The sequence below is a fragment of the Gorilla gorilla genome, chromosome 21 (genome assembly GCF_029281585.2).
Source record: "Gorilla gorilla gorilla isolate KB3781 chromosome 21, NHGRI_mGorGor1-v2.1_pri, whole genome shotgun sequence".
NCBI lineage: Eukaryota > Metazoa > Chordata > Mammalia > Primates > Hominidae > Gorilla > Gorilla gorilla.
Window position 1 is genome coordinate 33,838,973 of NC_073245.2, and position 22,336 is coordinate 33,861,308.

At 46.1% G+C, this 22,336-nt stretch overlaps 1 protein-coding gene across 1 annotated transcript; it reads right to left on the bottom strand.

The window, feature by feature from the left end:
• Positions 1 to 302: 302 nt before the first annotated feature.
• On the bottom strand, positions 303 to 4,123 carry CST5 (cystatin D). The gene is made up of 3 exons (XM_004061910.5): positions 3,821 to 4,123; positions 1,872 to 1,985; positions 303 to 640 (listed from the first exon to the last, which is right to left on the bottom strand). Exons 1-3 carry the CDS (start codon positions 4,049 to 4,051, stop codon positions 557 to 559), a joined length of 429 nt encoding a protein of 142 aa, XP_004061958.1. The 5' UTR covers positions 4,052 to 4,123; the 3' UTR covers positions 303 to 556.
• Positions 4,124 to 22,336: the final 18,213 nt, after the last annotated feature.

Here is a 22,336-nt window from a genome sequence, read left to right on the forward strand (position 1 = left end):
TGCGGAAAGAAGCAGACATCGATCGCTATTTATTTAGTGTCTAGGGGATTTGATGAGAGCAGCTCAGTCCCTGGAGTCTGCTCAACTCTGCAAGCACAGATGGAATCTATGGCCTGGTGAGCTCCACTGAGGCCTGGCCCCTGCCTGTGGACACAGCCAGCCCCCTCCTCCTGGTCTGACCAGGAGCTCAGACCAAACCAGCAGCCCAGCTTCTGGGGCCAGCAGAACAAGGAGGCTTCATAAATGAACTGCCGAAACCCTGCCTGTGTGCACATCCCCAAACAGCCAGGAACTCAGAGGGAGGCAATGCTACTGTTTAATTGCAGGAGGTGGGAGAGTGTGCACTGCACACTGGGGCTATGAGAAGCAAGAAGGAAGGAGCAAGGGCAGAGCCCCCTGCTGAGCAACAAAGGCCTCCTGCCACCTTCTCTGTCTGTCTCCTGCTGCAGGCGCATGAGGAGACCTCCTCCAGGGTTGGGGCCACCAGTCCAGGGGTGGGAGCACTACAGGGGGTGGGAGTAGGAGGTGGTCAGTGTGACAGGCCTTGCACAGACCCCTAGACTTTCCGGCACTTGTAGTTCAGAATGGAAATTTTATCCTCCCAGGGAACTTCATTGATCTGGAAAGAGCAGAACTCTTCCTGTGAAAAGAAAGAGATGGAGAAAATGACTGTGGGTTACAGTTAAAGCCAAAGATGCCTAGGAATGGGACATCAGAATGGGGGTGAAAATGGATGGAGATGAGACACTGCCCCCTGACCCCAACCTACCCCTGCCGAGTTCCAGGGCACTGAGCCCAACTGGGCAGTGACAGTTCCATTGCCCCTCCCAAGGCTCCAAGTCACCAGGTGACATTGGGCCCTCACCCCAGCCTGCAGGATTCCTGTCCCAGCACAGCCTTATAAGGAGCAGCCTGTGCAAGGCCTTGGGAGCCTCAGGGGTGCAGGACAGGGGAGGCGGCTCACTGCCTCCAGCTCCTTCCACCTCCAGCACCCAGGCCAGCACTAAGAGGGGCCAGAGGGAAGAACCCAGGGAACTGGAAATTGCAACTCAAAGTGCCCGAGGTGGTGAGGAGATGACAAGGAGAGTGTGGCTCTGCCCTGAGCAGAGACCTTGGAAGAAATCCTGGGTTCTTGGAGAGGCTGGTGTTGGGTGAGCTGGGGCAGGTCCAGGGCTTCTCAGCTAACAGGCATTTAATTTCCTCTAATGTGCTTAGAGTGGCTGTGGCTGCAGGCAGGTGCCTAAGGCTGGGGTTAGACAGAGCCCATTCTTTCTGACCAGAACCCAGCCCAGCAGCTGCTTCCTCCAGTCCAACAGGCAACACCCCAAAGCAGGCAGAGTTGACCTCCCAGTAACCATTACCAAGCTAAAGTCTTCCTAGCAAAACAAATTCATCACCCCTATCCACACCACTCCATCTGCACACACATAGGCATCTACATTAACTCACAGCAACCCTCACCCAAACGAATATATGCACGAACCCACATACTCCTTCACACATCCACACACATGCGCATACATGCTCCTGTGCATCTTCCTCGTGTATGCACACATATGCATCTTTCCACATGCATACCCACATGTGTACACCATCCCCCACATACATTCATGCATACACAAAACTCCATATGCAGAAACACATTCATTGACTTCACAATACACATCTGCACATGTGTGCCAAACACACATGCATCCTCCCATGCACATGAATACATCCTTGCATACGTGGCTCCACAAATATCTGCACACATGCACACATGCCCTCCAAAGCATGTGCAGGAGTACAGGTGCGCGCACACACACATACACACACACATGCACACACTGCTCTGCAGTACTTGATGCCCCTGACCCACATCAGGCACATACCTCTTTCAGTTTTGGCTGGTCATTGAAGGGACAGTTGTCCAAGTTGGGCTGGGACTTGGTGCATGTGGTTCGACCGAACTTCACATTGAAGTAGTAGTTCACCCCACCCACGATCTACACGCGTGGAAGAGCAGGAAGCAGGGACAGCATGCTGTCAGTTTCATGCACATGCAGGTACTTCACTGTGACTGAGTCACTGGGCTTGCCTGGGGCTTCATGCTGCCCACACTGTCACCCAAAAGGCACACAAGCCACCTTCTCCTGCTGGCTGGCAGTGGTAGTGTGTCCCGGTCCTCCCTAGTAACTTGTTTTCTCTGGGTATCTCAAGCAAGCTGTCTCATGCAGCCCAGTAGAAGGAGAAGCAGGGGCAGGGCAGATAGAAGCCAGGGCCTAAAACCCCCTTCACTGGATTCAGGAACAGAAGGCACAGCTCTGGGGAACCAGCCAGGGTGGGACAAAGAAACAGTCCTGGCACCAGGCTTGCAGGGCAGGGTCTAAGCACCAAGTGAATGCTCTTTCCCACAGCAAAGGATTAACTGAATTCTGCTACCTGTGCTCAGGGGGCAGGGACACTGGACCCATCCTAGGAAGGCTGTCACCTGATGATGAAATTTCAGCTAACTTCCAGCTCCTGGCATCCAGTCCACAGAGCATCTCATTCCTGCCATTTAACCCAGAGGTATTTTTCCTCATTTCTCAGTAGGAGATGAGATGCTCACATACACTGATGTTTTAGGCCAATAAACATTGCTTCCTGCATGCCTCCTTTCCAGGTGTGATTTTCAAGGCAATATTTCTAAAGTGAGTCACACACCTGCATGTCTTAGGGTTGCAACTTCAGAAGAGAACTGAATGCTTTCCCTGCACAGTGCCGCCCCCAGACATGACTTGTCAGAACTGTGGAGAAGCATGGGATGAGGGACCCTGGGACCAGGGTGCTAGACCTTGCCCTGTGGAACAACACACAAGTCCTGTAGAACCACATGGAAGTCCTGTGATCCCTCCGGTGTCAGTCTGCTGCTCTGTAAAATAGGCTCCAGGGCCCAACGATCTATATCATTCTGTGCTTCACTCCCAGTGAGTGACACACTTAAGAGGGAGGTGCAGGCCAGCAGGGACCACAGCACCAGGGAGTGCCCCTCTTGTGCAGGGAGAGGGCTGCAGGAGGAGAAACAGGGCTGGTCAGGATTCCTCTGACTTTCCAAGAGAAGGTGGAGGAGCTCTAAAGGCTGGCAGGCCATATAGCCCTGTGGTCGCTGTGTCACTGTTTGCTGCTCTGCCATGGGACGTAGGTCAAGCTGGGCTCAGTAGCCCTGCTGAAGCTCCCTCCCTCTGGACCCAACCACCTCCTTCACTCTGCTGGGTGATTGCTGTCCTCATTTTGCTGAGGTCTAACTCTGCGTTAGCTGGCAGAGGCAGGGTCAGGCGTGCTCTACCCCAGCAGGAACTCAGCTGTCCTGGGGGGTAGGGGGTGGTCAGCCAGCCTGAGAGTGAATGCCACCAGCCATAACGGGCTGTGCCCAGGGGTGTGACTTGGGAGGGAAGCGGGGCTATCCAGGACAAGGAGTCAGGTTCCCGTGTGGCCCCTGTGGAGAGGACTAAGGGAGGAAGATGAACCTCATGGCCTGGATCTTATCCTGAGCAGCATCAAGCCCATCCAGAGTCAGCACAGTCTCCATCCACACCTGCTGGACCCTGGGAAATGCCACAGTCATGGTACAGACACAGTGGCTGCTGCAGGTTAAAGGAGGCCGAGGGTACAGGACAGGGCTGAACTCATGCACTCACGGCCAAGGAGTGTCCTAGGGCATGAAGACCATCAGCAGACAGTCAGGGAAAGCTGAATGAGTCTGCGGTTTAGATAATGTTGATTTGCTGGGAGTGCTCTGGGGGGTGAGGCAAAAAACCCAGCTGGGACTCAGGACCCCCAGGGTGGTGGTAGCACGCACCTGCTGGTAGGCAGCCATCACCTGCAGAGGGCGGCTGTAGTACTCATCCTTACTAATGTCCTTGTTGTACTCGCTGATGGCGAAGTCCAGGGCACGCTGCACACTCTTGTCATTGAGGTCTGCGGCATGGATGCCACCTGCCAAGGTCCTAGATTGGGCCGAGGCACTCCCGGCCACGGCCACCATCAAGGCAGTCAGCAGCAGCAGTGAGGTGTGCATGGGCCAGGTCATGTTCTACTGGGACACAGAGCAAGGAGCTGGATCTCCCAGAGAGCAAAGCAGCAGGAGGCTGAGGCAGGAAGCCCAGGCCAGAAGCCAGCTGTGCATTTATCCTACTTGGGTGTCCCCCAACCCCACCTGCTCCCTGGCCCCGCCCCTGGCCCCTCCTCCTCTTTCTACCCCTCCTCTTCTGTCTCTATCTCCCTTTCCACCCCCAACCACCTCCCTCCCTCCCTAAGTTCCCTTCGCTCCTCCCATGCCTCCTCCTCATCCTCCTCCCCACTCCTGTCCTGACCGCAACCTCCCCACAGCCCTGCCCCTCTTCCTCAGTGCTCTAAAGCTTGGCTCACTCTGGATTCCAGAGAGGTGACACTGCTCCCTGGGCTGTGAAACCTGGTGACCACCTATGTCCTCAGGAAAGGGAGAAATACAGGGCTTGGCCTCCTAAAGTCTTCAGATGTCAGGGGCATCCAGGAGCACGTGGTCATGGTCTGGGAATTCCTGGAGCAGGGAGCTGTTTCAGAAGCTCCGGGATGACCTTGTCCATGCCCTCTTCTGGAGAACTTCTTTGCCAAACATAAAGTAATTAACCTTTGGGTAAAGTTCACTGGGTTCTCGTTCCATAACTCCTCATTATTCAATAAACAAACCTGTCACCAGCTTCCCCCTGCACCAAGCAGTCTGGGCAAGAGAGCCATAGACATGAACTTGCAGAGCTGCCATCCAACAGAGATGTGACAGAAACCCAGGAGCAATTTAAAACTCATTTGAAAAAGTTAAAATATACAGCTGAAAGTAATTTTGGTATTTCTACTTTAACCTAATATATCCAAAATACTTCAACACATCAGGACTATTCTTAAGGAGCTAGTTTACATTCTTTTTTGTGTGTGTAATGTCTTGAAGTTCCCTGTGTATTTTTTACAGTTAGACCAAGCGTCACTTTGGACTAGCCCCATTTCAAGTGCCCTGTGGCCACGAGTGGCTGCTGGTGGCTGTGGTACTGCATATCCCAGCCATTAGGGTGTGTGGGAGGATGCAGAGTGGTGATCAACAGTTTAGATCAGGGAATTATAGTCGCTCAGTTAGAGAGAGATGGGTGCTACTGGACCCTGGTCAGGGAAGTCTCTACGAGACCGGAAAGGTTGAGAAGCCCCAGGCAGCAGGGAATAGTCAGTGCAAAGGCCCTGAGGCAAGGCTGGGCACGCCTGCTCCAGGAAGAGGAAGCTCCTGGAGGGGGTGTGAGCAGGGAAGGGAATGACCTGGAGTCTCACGGTAACTGTGGGTGTGTCCAGGTGGAAGGCGCAGGGAGACCCCTGGCAGGCGGTGGGGGTGTCAGGAGAAGGAGCAGCAGCCACAGGATGAATGTGGAAGCCCAAGAGCCTCTCTTGCTCCTCCCCTCTGGGAGATGTGCTGCCAGCACTGGTCCTCTGTGCACTGCTTGGAAAACTCATGTAATATTTTAAAAATTACTTTGAATGAGGTAGAATTGACACACAATAAAATGCCTAATTGTATGTGCCCAATCTGGGGGATTTCATAAATGCATACACTTGTGTTACCACTTTGTCCACACCTGTGATATCTGCCTCGCCCCAGATGGTTTCCTCCTGCCTCTGAAGCCCACCCTCATGTCCACCCAACCTTGGCAGCCCACAGCCAGTCCTGTGGACTCCTTTGTTGCCTGTCCTTGAGCTTCCCAGGAATGGAATTCTGCAGAGAGAGCCAGGGTATGTCTTCGTCCTTTGCTCAGCATGGCTTCATTGCCAGGATTGAGAGTTCTGCTTCTCCACAGACTGAGAGGATGTGGTCAGTTGGGTGCCCTGTGGGCTGACAAAGCCCCCAGCTCAGGATGCTGTGGGCCTGGACTGGAATGTGACTTCAGGAGTAGGGAGGGTGGAAGGAGGCTCTGAACAGACAGCTGCTCCCTTTGTTCTCTCAACCCCACCCTCCATGCCTGAAGGTGACCCTGTGGCAAATGCCCTTATGGCGAGGTGGCAGGCTTGGCCAGAAACACCAGGAAACCCTGGGCCTTAGCAGGACACCCAGAGGACTCTCCCGGGAGTGGTGGAGGTGAGGGTCGGCCAGGATCAGCCCAGACCTGCTATAATCCTGGGGCTCCGCCATGGCTGGGGCTGCATCAGCAGGAACCCGACAGCGGGAACAATATTACTCATGGGTGCTCATGTTCAGTATGAGGACAGGGGACCTTTTTACCCAAGGCCCAGTGACCATTGCACCCCACTGTGAATCCAGCACCCCTAGAAAAGCCATGCACTCCAGCAGATACAGCAGGTGGCCCAGGGATAGTGTTTACTGCTGGGTGAGGGAGGGAAGGTCTTCAAGCAGGGCTGCACATGATGCCTCCTAGTTAGACAGCAAATGGGGGGAGATTCCCAGAGAAGGGAAAGAGAGGGCAGTCCCCGGCCAGGTGCTTGTGGGCAGAATGGTCATCTCCCAAGTGTGGGAGTTGGGTCTCCTCTGTGGCTCCCACCTTCCCTGGCCGCTAGGCCTCAACTCTCAGGAGGATGTGTTGTGCAGAGGGTAAGCTGAAATACACACAAATCTCTCCTATCTTTTGTCATTAGGAAGGACGTGCAGGTCATCCACATAACAGGCATATGATGGTGGGTGGAGTGTGGGGTGGGACTGGAGTGCTGGCCTATTTCCCTGTATGTGATGCCACCGCCAGTGGTCATCCTCTGTCAGGACACTGGAATGAGCTATAGGGAGGGTCAACAGGCCTGATACAGTGACCACTCTAATCTTTGTAGTAGACCCCCACGTAGGGCACTCTCAGGAACTACAAGAGATGCATCCAGTATGGGTGATGGTAAGTGGAAGGTTAGGGTAGATGGACAGCTGCTCCAGCTGCTGGGTGACCTTGGGAAAATGTTTTGCCTTCTCTATGTGTGATGCATATGGAAAGGTGAGCTGCTTTGTAAATGGTGGTGTCTGGTGGTTCAAAACCAGCAAGATAAGTTTGATTCTGCAATGACATTTAAGTGTGGTTAAAATTTACAGTAGCCCAGTGTTATGGCATGCCTGTACAGCTACTCTTGAGGCTGAGGCAGGAGGATCTCTTGAACCCAGGTGTTCCAGACCACACTGTGCAACACAGTGAGATCCCATCTCAAAAAAAAGATGGAGCCTTAGTTCCTATAGCTTACAGCTCCAATGACAGGCTGGCAGGGACCCAGAGATAAACAATGGACTCAGGACCAAGCCTGGGGCCTCCAGCACCTTCGTAATCTGGAGGAGTCCAGTTGCCCAGGAGGGGGCATGTTTCCTTTCTGCCAGTGGATGAAAGAGAAAGCCGTGTTCTCCCAGGTTGCGTGTGTAACTTGATCCCATGCTTGAATTAGTAAAGTGAGAAATTAGGTGAGTGACAGAAGTTCTCTATAATAAATAAGCAGTAAAGGGAAACACTAAACAATATTATAACCAATAAATACCTAAGGGCATAAACATCGCCTAAAGTGCAAGTGGTTAAATCAAGTTGGCCAAGAGTTGAGATTCTGTACATCCGGGTTTTGAGCAATTAACATTCAGTGTCTGTGGTAGGAGATGGGACTAAGCAGCCACGGGATTTGTTGGCTTCTTAAAGGGGAAGCCCAGAATCCTCCTTTATGGAGTGCTGCGAGTTCTCTGGGGTCAAGCTTGTCCCTTACACACACCCTTCCTCCTTCCCTCTCCCTGCTCCCAACTGTGGGGGACCTGAGATACTCCTGGACCATTGGCCACCATTGGTAAGCATCTGGGCTCTGATGGGGATGAGGCCACATTATTATGAACTCTGGTACTTGCTGTGAAGCATGCCCAAAGCCCCTACAGGAAAAGGGCATACAGAGCCCAGGATCTGAGGTCTGAGAGTTTGGCCCTTTATGGGGGGAAAGAGAATCCTTGGGAAGTTTCCTGCTCAGGGATCAATGTGTAAACAGCACTTAGGATTTTAGATTACAAGGTTACTATTTATTTTCTCAAGGAGTACATTCTTCTGAGCAGAGCCAGTGTCTAGAGAATCACAGCCGAGTGGAGAGGACAGGGAGAGTTCCTTGGGAACTCGGGCTGCTTGCTGATGCACCCAGGGACTTCCCCCAACTCCCTGGTCCCAGCCTGCAGGGGCCTGGCCCAGGAGAATACAGATGGCTCTGAGGGGAGAGCAATCCCCTTGGCATCTCTGTGTGGTCAGAGTTTCCTTTCTAATCCCCATTCAGGTCACTGCTGGGACTTCCCTGTCACTGTTTGTCTAACCTTAAATATCAATTCCTTTAGCAGACTGCAGTGGCTGTGGAGAGTGGTTCCTGTTCCTGCCTGGAATCCTGTTACACTCAATCAGTGGGTGCTGGAGCTGGAGCCAGAGGCCATCAGGACAGCCTGCCTGCTCTTGTGGCCCTGCCTGCCCTCTCCTCCTGTCACAGAGGAGCTGGATCCAGTGACAAGACTCTAACGAAACTTTAAGGCTCCTCTGAGCCTTCTTCACTAGGCCTCAACCTTGGTCTCCAGCTCCTACCTGCCAGGTCTGCATTGCTCAGTTTTAGGAAAGAATCCTGCTTCATTTTAGGGAGAATCCTGCTGTCCTTGGGGTCTGATCACCCTTGACATCTGATCAAGTTCCTCATCCCTCAGCTTTGATGTCTAAGGCTGTGTCCTGCCTTTAGCAAGAATCCTGTTTGGTCAGTTCAGCCAGAAACCCCTACCTTTGATGTCTCTGCTTAGTAATTTTTTCTTCACTAACCTCCACACCCTACTCCTTGGCTATAAATCCCCACTTACTCTTTTTATATTTGGACTTGAGCTCACTCTGTCTTATTGTGAGAGTGATGACCCTATTGTAATTGTCTTGAGTTATCTCAACCAAGGCCAGGCTTCCAGCAGTGAAGCTCCTCATCCCCCTGTCCATGACATCATCACTGGACTTCCTGCAGGCAACACCAGTTCAGCATGTCTATTGCTACAATCATCATTTTGCCCACAGACCTGCCCCTCATGGAAAGCATGAAATGTAGGTTGGATTCGGAAGGAAAGGGCTGCGCTCCACGAGTTGCATGGCAGTTGTAGACACCAGCAGAAACCATGCAGTCTATGGAGGAGGAGATTTCTCCCTCTCTGGACCTCACATGGGATGGACTGTGGGTCTCTGCTGGGAGGGGTGTTCAGAGCATCCTGTACACATCAGTTACCTACTGCTGCATCAGAAGCCACCCCGAATCTTCCTGGCTGAAAGCAACATGATGTGTGGATTCTTATGACTCTGGAGCTGTCCGCGGCTCTTCTGCTGGTCTTGTTAGGTTCACCTGGGGGCTGCATTCAGGTGGGGTAGGCTGGAAATGTGCTCAGCGGGGATGGTGATCATCTCTTTCCAGGCAGTCTTTCACTTTCATGAAGGTGAGAGGATACTTTTACATGAAGTTGCTGTCCATGATCACATTTCAGGAGCCCACCTCCCAGGAGTGGCCTGGCCCCAGCCATTGCAGCATATCTATGCCAGTCCACTATAAAGTTGCTATTTTTCACTTTATCATTAACAAATATTGCACAAAGCAATGCTTTGAAATATGATTATATCCTCCTTCTTATCAAATTTTCACTTTCTAGCTTTAGCATGCAATGATAATTGTTGCTTGAATCAATTGTTATTATGACTGTTGTGAAAAGGTCGTTTCTAATTTCATTATTTGTTCTACATTTATTAATGGCATTCATTCTACTATAAGGAAAATCTCTATTTTCTTCTATCTGCTTATCTGTCTACCTACCTACCTATTTGCCATTTATCTTTCCATAGATCTATCTGACTCATGGTTTCTTATTTTATTCAATGAGTTACACTCTGTTAGCACTATTTATTCCAATGTGAAAATTATCTCAGAGTTGGCTACTGGGGGCCCCTTCAAGCCGCTTCCTGCATTCTTATGAGATGTTTTCATCATTATTTGAGTCTATTTTTACTTTCTGATGTAACAAGAAGTTCCAGATTTATCTTTCACTTTTCTGAGCCAATCTTAGAATCAGTGGCTAGAATCTGCGGTGAATTTAGAAAGCAAGGCCCAAGTGCGACCTGTGCTCATTGCTCCTGGATGGCCATGAGGCCTCGGTCTGTGCTTCTCAACCTGCGACAGGAGGCACCAAATATGCTTCCCAGAGCACACTTGGTAGTGTCTGGGGACATTTTTGGTTGTCACTACTTGGGAGGAGGTGCTGCTGTCGTTTTGGGGATAGAGGTCTTGGATGCTGATAAACATCAGGCAATGCACAGCACAGCTCCCAAAGATAGAGTGATTAGGACCAAAATGTCCACAGTGGGGAGGGTGAGGAGCCTTGTTCCAGGCCTCCTCAGTGGGACAGAGCTACGAAATCCACACCTGAACATACTCACATGTTGATATTTATTTCTACATTATCTGTCTATACGTTATAAACCATAAGTTAATATTGACCTCATTTCCAACACTGTGAGATTCATTCTGGTTCTTCCCTTTCCAAAGCTGTGGCTGCTTTCTTTGACAGTTAAAAACTTGGATCCCATCAATTGCCATCATCATGCAGTCAGCCTCTGTATCCCTGAGTTCCATCTTTTTGGATTCAACCAAGTTCAGATAAAAAATATTTTTTAACAAATGCATCTGCACTGAACATGGACAGACTTTCATCTTGCCATTGTTCCCTAAGCTATACAGCATAACAAGTATGCACATAGCATTTACATTGTCTGAGGAATTATGAGTAACCTAGAGATTATTTACAGTATACAGGAGGATGTGCATGGGTTATATGCACATTACACCATTTTATATGAGGGACTTGAGTATTCATGGATTTTGGTATAGGAGGGAGGTCCTGGAACCAATCCCTCATGGATACCAATGGATGGCTATATTTACTTAACTTCCTCAATACTACAATTTACAGAAAGTGAAACAATATTACAGATGAATGTTTCTTAATTTATTTCCACAGGACACTCTTTCTGAAGGTAGCTGATAGCTATTAGCCATTCCCCTCAAAAATCAAAGTGTAGGAATTTCAGAATAATTGATTAAAATTTGAAGATAAAAAATCAGGTGGCTTACTGCAGGCATTTTACGAGTTTTAATGGCATTTTACGAGTTTTAATGAATATTATAATGTGCATTGATAGTTCCAAAAGGAGGCTTTGGTATACAAAATAATTTCAATGTTTGTTGAAGGAATTTTTAAAAATGTAGTTAGGAGCGCACATTAACTTTTACAGCTGCATTTGTGCTGCGTGCAGCAGTTTGCAAAATGCAGTTTTAGATCTGTTTCAGTCTGCAACTAGCTCTTCCAGGTTTTGCCATGAACATAGTTTTGTGCTTTTAAGGAAATTCAATGCAGGAAAATACCTATTCATCAGGTTTCCTTCATAATAATCCACCTTTGTACAAGACCATGTGTGTGTGACTGCATGTATGTGTGTGATTGGGTGTGTGATTCTATGTGTGTGTGTGAGAGACTGTGTGTATGTGTGTAATTCTCTCTGTGTGTGAAACTGTGTGTATTTGTATGTGACTGTGTGTATACATGTACTTGGACAAAGTGGCCAGGCATCAATCCCTCCTCAGGAGTCTGAAAGCTGTCCAGCTGCCCACTACTGGTCCCCTAATGAGCCTGGCTTATCCCCATTCAGCAGCTCCTGCATCCCCCTAGAGCACCCCATTGCCCTTCTCTAGGGTCTCTGAGTTTGCCCTGCAGTATTTGTTATCATCGTCAGGAGCTCAGCAACACTGTAGATTCTTCCTAGGGCAGCAATGCACTGGAGATGGTCCCACTTTACCTCCTCTACTGTCTACCTTTGATCACACCCTACTCCAAGGCATCCTCTATTCATGAGACTCCCAGGCCAGGAAGGAAAGTAAAAGCTTTTTATCAACCATATCTGTGCCTCTCTATGTGCTTCCTGTGTTCTAGACACGGGCACACTGTCTACTTGCTCAATGCTGTGGTCCCAGTCCTAGCACAGGGTTCAGTAAGGAATTAGTTGAGTGAATTAATGGATCCTCCAACAATCTTTATGAAATGTGTTTCCATATTTTGCAGATGAGGAACCTGCAACAAAAAGTGTCAAGGCAGAGTCTGATGAAAGTGCACAGGACCCCACACTGTGATGTCATCATAGCTGAGCCCTGTCTGGGATCTTGGAGCTCTCCAGTGATGTCTTCTCTGTAAGGGAGGACCTTGGATGCATGTGTGCGTTCAGTCAAAAGAGAGGTATGGTGTGCCTGCTGTATGTCAAGAATTATTTTCTCATCAGCAAGAGTATACTTCTCTATTTGCAGATATGTGAAGAACAAAATGACAATGCATACCAGGTCCTTACCGAACTGCTTGGCACAGAGAAGCCCTGGAGAAAGGGTGCCATTGTTGCTGGTGGAAGCTCTGCTGTCTGGGTTCCAGGACACTGTCTCTGGGACACCCTGTGCTTCCTGCCACCCTCCCTAGGGTGATTTCTTATCCTTCCCCAGTTGCATTTTGATATTTGATCCCAAGCTTTTGTCATTTTTCAAAAGATCCAAAGGTCATCTTAACTCTTGCCATTGAAATGACAGTTGTAACAAGTAGTTGTAGAGTTATCACAACCTCACAGATGCTGCCGGCAAGATGTTCACATGACATTATCTCATTCCCACTGAGAAAGTCTCTGATACGTCCATAAAGGCATTTCATCCAATATGTATATTCAGAGTCTTCTATGGTCCAGGGATTGTTCATAGGCACTTTACAGATAATGGGACGAATACAGTATTGCCTCTACCCAGCTTGTAGCCAAATGATATCCTAACCTAGAAAGAGTGACCTGGAAAGACCACTCTGGGGATGTGACATGGGAGCTGCACTCTGCAGGAGGAGAAGCAGCCAGCTGCAGAAATCCAAGGGTGGGGATTTTCTGGCCAAAAAGCAGCATGAACTTACCCTGAGGAGAAAATGACCTTAACCTGTGGAAGCTCCTGAATTGATCATCAAGGACCAGCAGGCAGGAGAGATACAGAGACTGGGTCTGGGGATGAGCAGATGTCAGTTCCTGCCAGGCCATATGCATCATGCTGAATATACTTTATTCCAACTCTAATGAGAAGTCTTTGAAAGGTTTTACTGGGACTATGACATGACACCTTATATGTTATTAGAAGGCTGGCATGGCCGCAAGGAAGGAACAGGCTTCTAGTCGGTGAGAATGGAAGGGTGGAGAACAGTCAGGAGGACATTGCAGTCACCCAGGAAAGGGAGGACAGTGACCTGGGCCCGTGCAGTGGTCGGGAGGTGGAGCACAGGAGACTCAGGATGTCTGTGAGAGGCAGCGAGACAGGACATGCTGAGGGCTGAGGTGAGGGCATAGTGGGGAGGAAAGAACAGAACACTAGCCCTGGTCTGAGCACGTGCCATGACAATTACTGAACTAGAGGAGACATGAGGATGAGCAGATGGTCAGCTCTCAGGAAGAAACTGAGAGCTGTCCTCAGGAGATTCTTGGGACATCATGCATGCAAGACTCTGGATCTAAAATGTCAACTCCTGTGCCCAGCCTAGAGGGGCCAGATTTCATTAGAGTGCAGGGGAGTCTTCTTCCTTTTGCTGATGCACTTCATTATGAATATGGCACCACAATGGTTTTTTATTATAAAATGTTTTAATTACCTATTTGCCAGTCATATTTGGAAAAAGAAAACATTAGCCTTTTTTTTTTTAAATGGAGTCTCACTCTATCACCAGGCTTCAGTGCAGTGGTGCGATCTTGGCTCACTGCAACCTCCACCTTCTGGTTTCAAGTGATTCTGCCTCAGCCTCCTGAGTAGCTGGGACTACAGGTGCATGCTACTATGCCCAGCTAAGTCTGCCATTCATGGCATTGAATGTGTCTGAGAAGGATGCCTGAGCTGTGTCAGAGTTGGCAGGAATGTTGGGCTTTTGGGTCCTGAGAGATGGAGTGTGTCTGAGGGGAACTAAGTGGGAAGAGGCTTGCAGAGTTGGCAACCTCCTCACCCCATGATAAAGGAGGGGACGATATGTTGAAACATCACATGTGAAGATGAACATATCACAAAGAGAATGCCCAAATGTGGCAGATAAACCACAAAGCTACAGGGCAATTCCTGTGCCTGCAGCCACCTGCCCTGTAAATCCTGCTCAGCTCATGACGTTGCAGAGAACCTCTGGGTTCTGCATGCTCCACTTCACCACAGTGACCACCAGAGGGAAGCATTCACCCACGGATGACCAGCCCTTCGGGTGCCTCTACTCTAGCCTCACCCTGGGGATCAGGCTCTGAAGGTAACCCTGGGGTTGTCATAGCATCTGCCTTGGAGAAAGGGGTTTTGCAAACTAAGCACTCCCTGAGTGCCGTACGGGTTCTGCAGAGGCCCGTCTGCTTGGCTCTGTCCTCGCTGCCCTGGGCTACCTGGGCATGTGGGGTTTTATTCATCAGAGCAATGGCCAGTAGATGGCACAGCCTCCTGTAACTGCAGCTCTCCCCAGGGCCCCTGCTGGATCTTTCCAGAAAGGAGAGACAGGCCCAGAAGTGACTCTCTCAGAAGACAGGGCCTTCTGAAGGCAGGTGACAATGAACGTGTGGACACCCTGTGGACAAGTCTGGTTTCTATCTTCTCTTCCACTCTGACTCCTCACCCCTTTCCTGGTGCTCTCTCTCTTGCTCCCTGCCCCTTTCTCAAACTACCCATCTCCTTCTTTTTCATGGTCATCTTAGTCAGTTGGAGGCGTGAATACCATGGAAAAACCACATTTGCTGCTGTGGTTAAGAAGAACACATGATCCATTAATGAAAAACAGTTTCCCATCCGAGGCGAGGTGTCTGAGGACAAGATTCACCTGAGTCCAGAACTGATGAGCCTGCAAACAGAGGAAAACCCTTAATGATACCTGCTCTGGCCTCATGCTTATATTCTGCACCAAAGAGCTTTATCTTTTCACATCAAATATCATATCACCACCATCGCCAGTATATCATCAATATCACCATAATCTTCACAACTATTGCCACTTCCATAACCACCATCACTATCACCAGCATCACCTCCACCATCCCCACAATCATCACTACCACCATCACCATTATCTTTACCACTATCACCATCGATACCACCCCCATGAACACCACCATCATCATCATCAGCATCATCACCATCACCATCACCACCATGATCACCATCACCATAACCTCAACATCGTGGTCATCACCATCATCACCACCATCACCATAATCATCACTACCATCACCATCACTATTATCATCACCGTCACCATTACTGCCACCACCAAGACCATCACCATCAACACCAGTACCAGCATAATCCCCACCATCACTACCATCTTTACCACCATCACCATTATCACCATCATCATCACTATCATCACCACCACCATCATCATTATCAATACCACCATCTCTGCCATCATCACCATCACCACTACCACTATTACTACCATCACTCTCACCAACTTCACCACTATTACCATCACCACTATTATCATTACAAGAGCTACCATCATCACCACCATTATAACCACCACCACCACCATCATCACTATTATCACAATCACATCACCATTATCAATACCAACATTACTGCTGTCATCAACATCACCATCACCACTACCACCATCACCATCAGTATACTCACCATCATTATACTCATTGTGAGCACCGCTATCATCATCAACACCATCACCATCATTACCATTACCAGCATTATCACCATACCATCATCATCACCTTCAAAACCATCATCACCATCACCATCACCATTTTCATCTCCAGCATACCATTCTCATCTCCATCATCATCTTCAGCATCACTGCCAGGTGTCTGTCAGTAGCTGTTCTGCATTGGACATTGTGCCACACCCTTTATAAACCTCATGTGATTACATAGTCTTGCTAATTCTATATTTTATAGAAAAAAAGAAGGTGGTAATTGGCTTTGTAACATGATAGAAGGGTGTGAGAATCTGCTTTCTCTTCTCAGAAGTATCTACAATCAATGAAAGAGAAGACTCACTTTATTTCTCAGCTCCCACATTGCTGGATCTTCCCTATAGAGGTATGATGTGGACATCCACAGTGAAGTCGTCACTGGTTTGCTGGTCTCCACCTCAGATTTTGTTTCTCTGGTTCTAAAATGTTTAGAAACCCATATCCCCTGCCACATGAAGCATTGGCATCTTGCTGTCTGTGGCTGCACTCTTGCTTTTGCCCATTACATAGCCCGGCCTCTAGGGAAACTGGACTCTTTGATGTTCTCCAGACACAGAACTGCCCAGGCTCACATAATTCTTTCTCAAATGTTTGCGCAGGTAAATTTGTGGGGATGCTGGGAATTGGAATGTGGGCTGGTAAGTTCTGAGGCAGTGAGAACCAATCAAGGGATGTGGGCAGCTTGTCCTCCTCCCCCAGCCCTCTCTATGGGTTTCGTGTCCTTCTCTGTATTCTCCAATGCCATATTCTCTCATCTGATTTCCACTTGCCTGTCTACCACCCAAAATTCTACACCGAACTTTCACTGAGGATGGAGGACTTGGCTCTTTCGCTTTCATTTCTCCAGCACCAGATTTTGTTTCTAGCATAAAATGTATACTCAACAAAGACAGTGGGAGTGATGAAATTAAGACCATTTTATGAAAAGTTTGAAAAACTTTTATAAGTCTTTATTTAGAAACATTAATTTATGGAGAAATTCTCTTGAATAATTAAAAGAAAAATGTTTTATAGAAGTTGCCAGGAACAAAAAGAAAATTGCTTTGTGTAATTTGAAAAATCATCCCCAAATATAAAATGCATAAAAAGGAAATGAGAGAGAGGGAAAATGTAATCATCAGCCTAGAGCCCCGAAAGTAAAATAAGGTAGAAGTGAAAATGTATCACAGGTGCTACAAAGCTCATTCTCTTCCACTGAACAAGGAATTGGGTAAGAAATGCAACCAGAAGCCATGCACTGGCACCCAAGCAGTTGCAAGCGGGTTCAGGGCAAAATGATCCTCTTGGTACTTTGGTGAACTTGATAAGTGAGTGGATGAGAAGTGTGAGTGATCACCCAGGTACGCTGTCCAGGAATACTTGACTGCCCAAAGATGGATAAAATGTTTTCAAATTTTTAGGTTTCTCTTCTTTTTCAGGAACACCAATTATTCTTAAGTTTGGTCATCTATCATAATCCCAAACTTGTTGGGGGCTTTGTTTATTTTTACATTACGTTTTCTTCGTCATTGTTGGACTGAGTTAATTTGAAAACTTTGTCTTCAAGCTCAGAAGTTATTTCTTCTACTCGTTTGATTCTATTGCTGAGACTTTCCAGTGGATTTTGCATTTCTCTAAGTGTGTCCTTGATTTCCAAAAGTTGTGATTGTATTTTATTTATTTATTTATTTTCACTGGAGATTTTTCTATTCATATGCTGCATCTTTTTTTTTATTTCTTTAAGTTGGACTTCACCTTTCTCTGGTGCCTCCTTGGTTGGTTTAATAATTGACCTTCTGAATTCCTTTTCTGGCAATTCAGAGATCTCTTCTTGGTTTGGATGCGTGGCTGGTGAGCTGGTGTAATCTTTCAGAGGTGTTAAAAACCTTATTTTGTTATATTACCAGAATTGTTTTTCTGTTTCCTTCTCATTTGGCTAAGCTGTGTCAGATGGAAGATCTGGGACTCAATGGCTGCTCTCGAGATTCTTTTGTCCCACAGGGGTGCTCCCTTGATGTGGTGCTTTCTCTGTTCCCCTAGGGATGGGGCTTCCTGAGAGCTGAACTGCAGTGATTGTTATTTCTCTTCTGGATCTAGCCACCCAACAAAGCTATCAGGCCCGGGGGTGGTACTCGGGAGTGTTCACAAAGAGTCCTGTGATCTGACTTGTCTTCAGGCCTCTCAGCCATGGATACCAACACCTACTCTGGTAGAGGTAGCAGAGGAGTGAAGTGGACTCTGTGAGGGTCCTTGGTAGTAGAAACAAAAAACAAACCAAACCCAATCCCAGCAGAAGGAAAGAAATAACCAAAATCAGAGCAGAACTAAATGAAATTGAAACAAAAAATACAAAAGATAATTGAAACAGAAGATGGTTCTTTGAAAAGATAAATCAAATTGATAGACCATTAGTAAAATAAACCAAGAAGAGAAGAGAGAAGATCCAAATAAGCTCAATTAAAAACAAAACGGGAGATATTACAATCGACACCACAGAAATACAAAAGATCATTCAAAGCCACTATGAACATGTTTATGCACATAAACTAGAAAACCTAGAGGAGATAGCTAAATTTCTGGAAATATGCAGCCCTCTTGTATTAAACCGGGAAGAAATAGAAACTCTGAACAGACCAAAAACAACAGTGAAATTGAAATGGTAATTAAAAAGTTAACAGCAACAAAAAAGTCCAGGACAAGATGGATTCACAGCTGAATTCTATCAGACATTCAAAGAATTGGTAGCAATCCTATTATCACTATTTGCATGATAGAAAAAGAGGGACTCCTCCCTAATTAATTCTATGAAGCCAGTATCACCCTAATACCAACACAAGGAAAGGACATAACAAGAAAACTACAGACCAATATCCCTGATGAACATGGATGCAAAAATCCTCAACAAAATACTAGCTAACAGAATCCAACAGCATATCAAAAAGATAATCCACCATGATCAAGTGGGTTTCATATTAGGGATGCAGGGATGGCTTAACATCCACAAGTCAATAAATGTGATACACCATATAAACAAAATTAAAAACAAAAATCACATGATCATTCCAATAGATGCAGAAAATACATTTGACAAAACCCAGCATCCCTTTATGATTGAAACCCTCAGCAAAATTGGCATAGAAGGGACATACTTTAAGATAATAAAAAGCCATCTATGACAAACTCACAGCTAACATTATACTCAATGGAGGAAAGTTAAAAACAGTTCCTGAGAACTGGAGCAAGATAAGGATGCCTACTTTCACCATTTCTATTCCACAGAGTACTGGAAGCCCTAGCCAAAGCAACCAGACAAGAGAAAGAAATCAAGGGCATCCAAATTGGTAATAAGGAAGTCAAACTGTCACTGTTTGCTGATGACATGATCGTATAGCTAGAAAACGCTGAGGACTCATCCAAAAATCTGCTAGAACTGGTAGGTAAATTTGGCAAAGTTTCAGGATTCAAAATTAATGTACACAAATCAGTAGCTCTGCTATATACCAATAGCGGCCAAGCTGAGAATCGAATCAAGAACTCAACCCCTTTTACAATAGCTCCAAAACGAAAACAAAAACAACCAACCAAACAACAACAACAACAAAAAACTTATGGATCTACTTAGCCAAGGAGGTGAAAGACCTCTACAAGGAAAACTACAAAATACTGCCAAAAGAAATCATACATGACACAAACAAATGTAAACACATCCCATGCTCATGGGTGGGTAGAATCAATATTGTGTAAATGACCATACTGCCAAAAGCAATCTACAAATTCCATGCAATTCCCATCAAAATACCACTATTATTCTTCACAAAACTAGAACAAAAATCCTAAAATTAATGTGGAATCTAAAAATGCCTGCATATCCAAAGTAAGACTAAGCAAAAGGAACAAATCTGGAGGCATTACATTTCCTGACTTCAAACTATACTATCACCAAAACAGTCACCAAAACAGCATGGTACTGATATAAAAGTAGGCATATAGACCAATGGAACAGATTGAAGAATCCAGACATAAAGCCAAAGAATTGTAGTCAACTGATCCAGACAAAGCAAACACAAACATAAAGTGGGGAAAGGACACCCTATTCAACCTATGGTGCTAAGATAACTGGCAAGTCACATGTAGAAGAATGAAACTGGAGCCTCATCTCTCACCCTATACAAAAATCTACTCAAGATGGATTAAAGACTTAAATCTAAGACCTGAAACCATAAAAATTCTAGAAGATAACATTGGAAAAACCCTTCTGGACATTGGCTTAGGCAAAGACTTCATGACCAAGACCTCAAAAGGAAATGCAACAAAAACAAAGATAAATAGATGGGATTAAACTAAAAAGCTTCTGCGCAGCAAAAGAAATAATCAGGAGAGTAAACAGACAACTCACAGAGTGGGAGAAAATCTTCACAATCTATACACACAACAAAGGACTAATATCCAGAATCTGCAAAGAACTCAAAAAAATCAGCAAGAACAAAACAAACAATCCCATTAAAAGTGGGCTATGCACATGAATAGACAATTCTCAAAAGATATACAAATGGCCAAGAAACATGAAGAAATGATCAATATCACTAATTATCCAGGAAATGCAAATCAAAACCACAATAAGATATCATCTCACTCCAGCAAGAATGGCCATAATAAAAAAATAATAAATAATAAATGTTGGCATGGATGTGGTGAAAGGGAACACTTTTACGCTGTTGGTGGGAATGTAAACTAGTACAATCACCATGGAAAACAATGCGGAGATCCCTTAAAGAATTAAAAGTAGATCTACCATTTTCCACTCCTGGGTATCTACCCAGAGGAAAAGAAGTCATTATATGAAAAAGATGCTTGCACATGCATGTTTACAGCAGTGCAATTCACAATTGCAAATATATGAAACCAGCTCAAATGCCCACCAATCAACAAGCAGATACAGAAAATGTGATATATACACACATACATACCATGGAAAACTACTCAGCCATAAAATGGAACAAAATCGTGACATTCACAGCAACCTGTATGGAACTGGAGACCATTATTCTAAGTGAAGTAACTCAGGAATGAAAAACCAAACATATGTTCTCACTTTTAAGCGGGAGCTAAGCTATGAGGATGGAAAGGCATAAAAATGATACAATGAACTTTGGAAACTTGGGGAAAAGGGTGGGAGGGGGACGAGGGATAAAAGACTACACATTGGGAACAGTGTACACGGCTTGGGTGATGGGTGCACTAAAATCTCAGAAATCACCATTAAACAACTTGTTGATGTAACCAAACACCACCTGTTCTCCAAAAACCTATTGAAATTAAATAATTTTAAAACTAAAAAAATTTCAAAATGCTTTCCTCAGAAAAGCAGTTGGGCAGAAAATTTCTACCCAAGAAATAGACAAGTGACCAAGGGTTCTCTTGTATTTTGTTTCTTTCTTGTGTGTGTGTGTGTGTGTGTGTGTGTGTGTTTTATTATTATTATACTTTAAGTTTTAGGGTACATGTGCACAATGTGCAAGTTAGTTACATATGTATACATGTGGCATGCTGGTGTGCTGCACCCATTAACTCATCATTTAGCATTAGGTATATCTCCTAATGCTATCCCTCCCCACTCCTCCCACCCCACAACAGTCCCGAGAGTGTGATGTTCCCCTTCCTGTGTCCATGTGTTCTCATTGTTCAATTCCCATCTATGAGTGAGAACATGCGGTGTTTGGTTTTTTGTCCTTGTGATAGTTTACTGAGAATGATGATTTCCAATTTCATCCATGTCCCTACAAAGGACATGAACTCATCATTTTTTATGGCTGCATAGTATTCCATGGTGTATATGTGCCACATTTTCTTAATCCAGTCTATCATTGATGGACGTTTGGGTTGGTTCCAAGTCTTTGCTATTGTGAATAGTGCCACAATAAACATACGTGTGCATGTGTCTTTATAGCAGCATGATTTATAATCCTTTGGGCATATACCCAGTAATGGGATGGCTGGCTCAAATGGTATTTCTAGTTCTAGATCCCTGAGGAATCGCCACACTGACTTCCACAGTGGTTGAACTAGTTTACAGTCCCACCAACAGTGTAAAAGTGTTCCTATTTCTCCACATCCTCTCCAGCACCTGTTGTTTCCTGACTTTTTAATGATTGCCATTCTAACTGGTGTGAGATGGTATCTCATTGTGGTTTTGATTTGCATTTCTCTGATGGCCAGTAATGATGAGCATTTTTTCATGTGTCTTTTGGCTGCATAAATGTCTTCTTTTGAGAACTGTCTGTTCATATCCTTCGCCCAATTTTTGGTGGGGTTGTTTGTTTTTTTCTTGTAAATTTGTTTGAGTTCATTGTAGATTCTGGATATTAGCCCTTTGTCAGATGAGTAGGTTGTGAAAATTTTCTCCCATGTTGTAGGTTGCCTGTTCACTCTGATGGTAGTTTCTTTTGCTGTGCAGAAGCTCTTTAGTTTCATTAGATCCCATTTGTCAATTTTGGCTTTTGTTGCCATTGCTTTTGGTGTTTTAGACATGAAGTCCTTGCCCATGCTTATGTCCTGAATGGTAATGCCTAGGTTTTCTTCTAGGGTTTTTAT

Bases quoted from the DNA above. Each gene is read 5' to 3' on its own strand.
- CST5 (XM_004061910.5), bottom strand. From the start codon at position 4,051: ATGACCTGGCCCATGCACACCTCACTGCTGCTGCTGACTGCCTTGATG. The intron at 1,986-3,820 runs GTGCGTGCTACC...CCACGCGTGTAG, and splicing joins TGATGGCTGCCTACCAGCAG to ATCGTGGGTGGGGTGAACTA. The intron at 641-1,871 runs GTATGTGCCTGA...TTCTTTTCACAG, and splicing joins ACCAGCCAAAACTGAAAGAG to GAAGAGTTCTGCTCTTTCCA.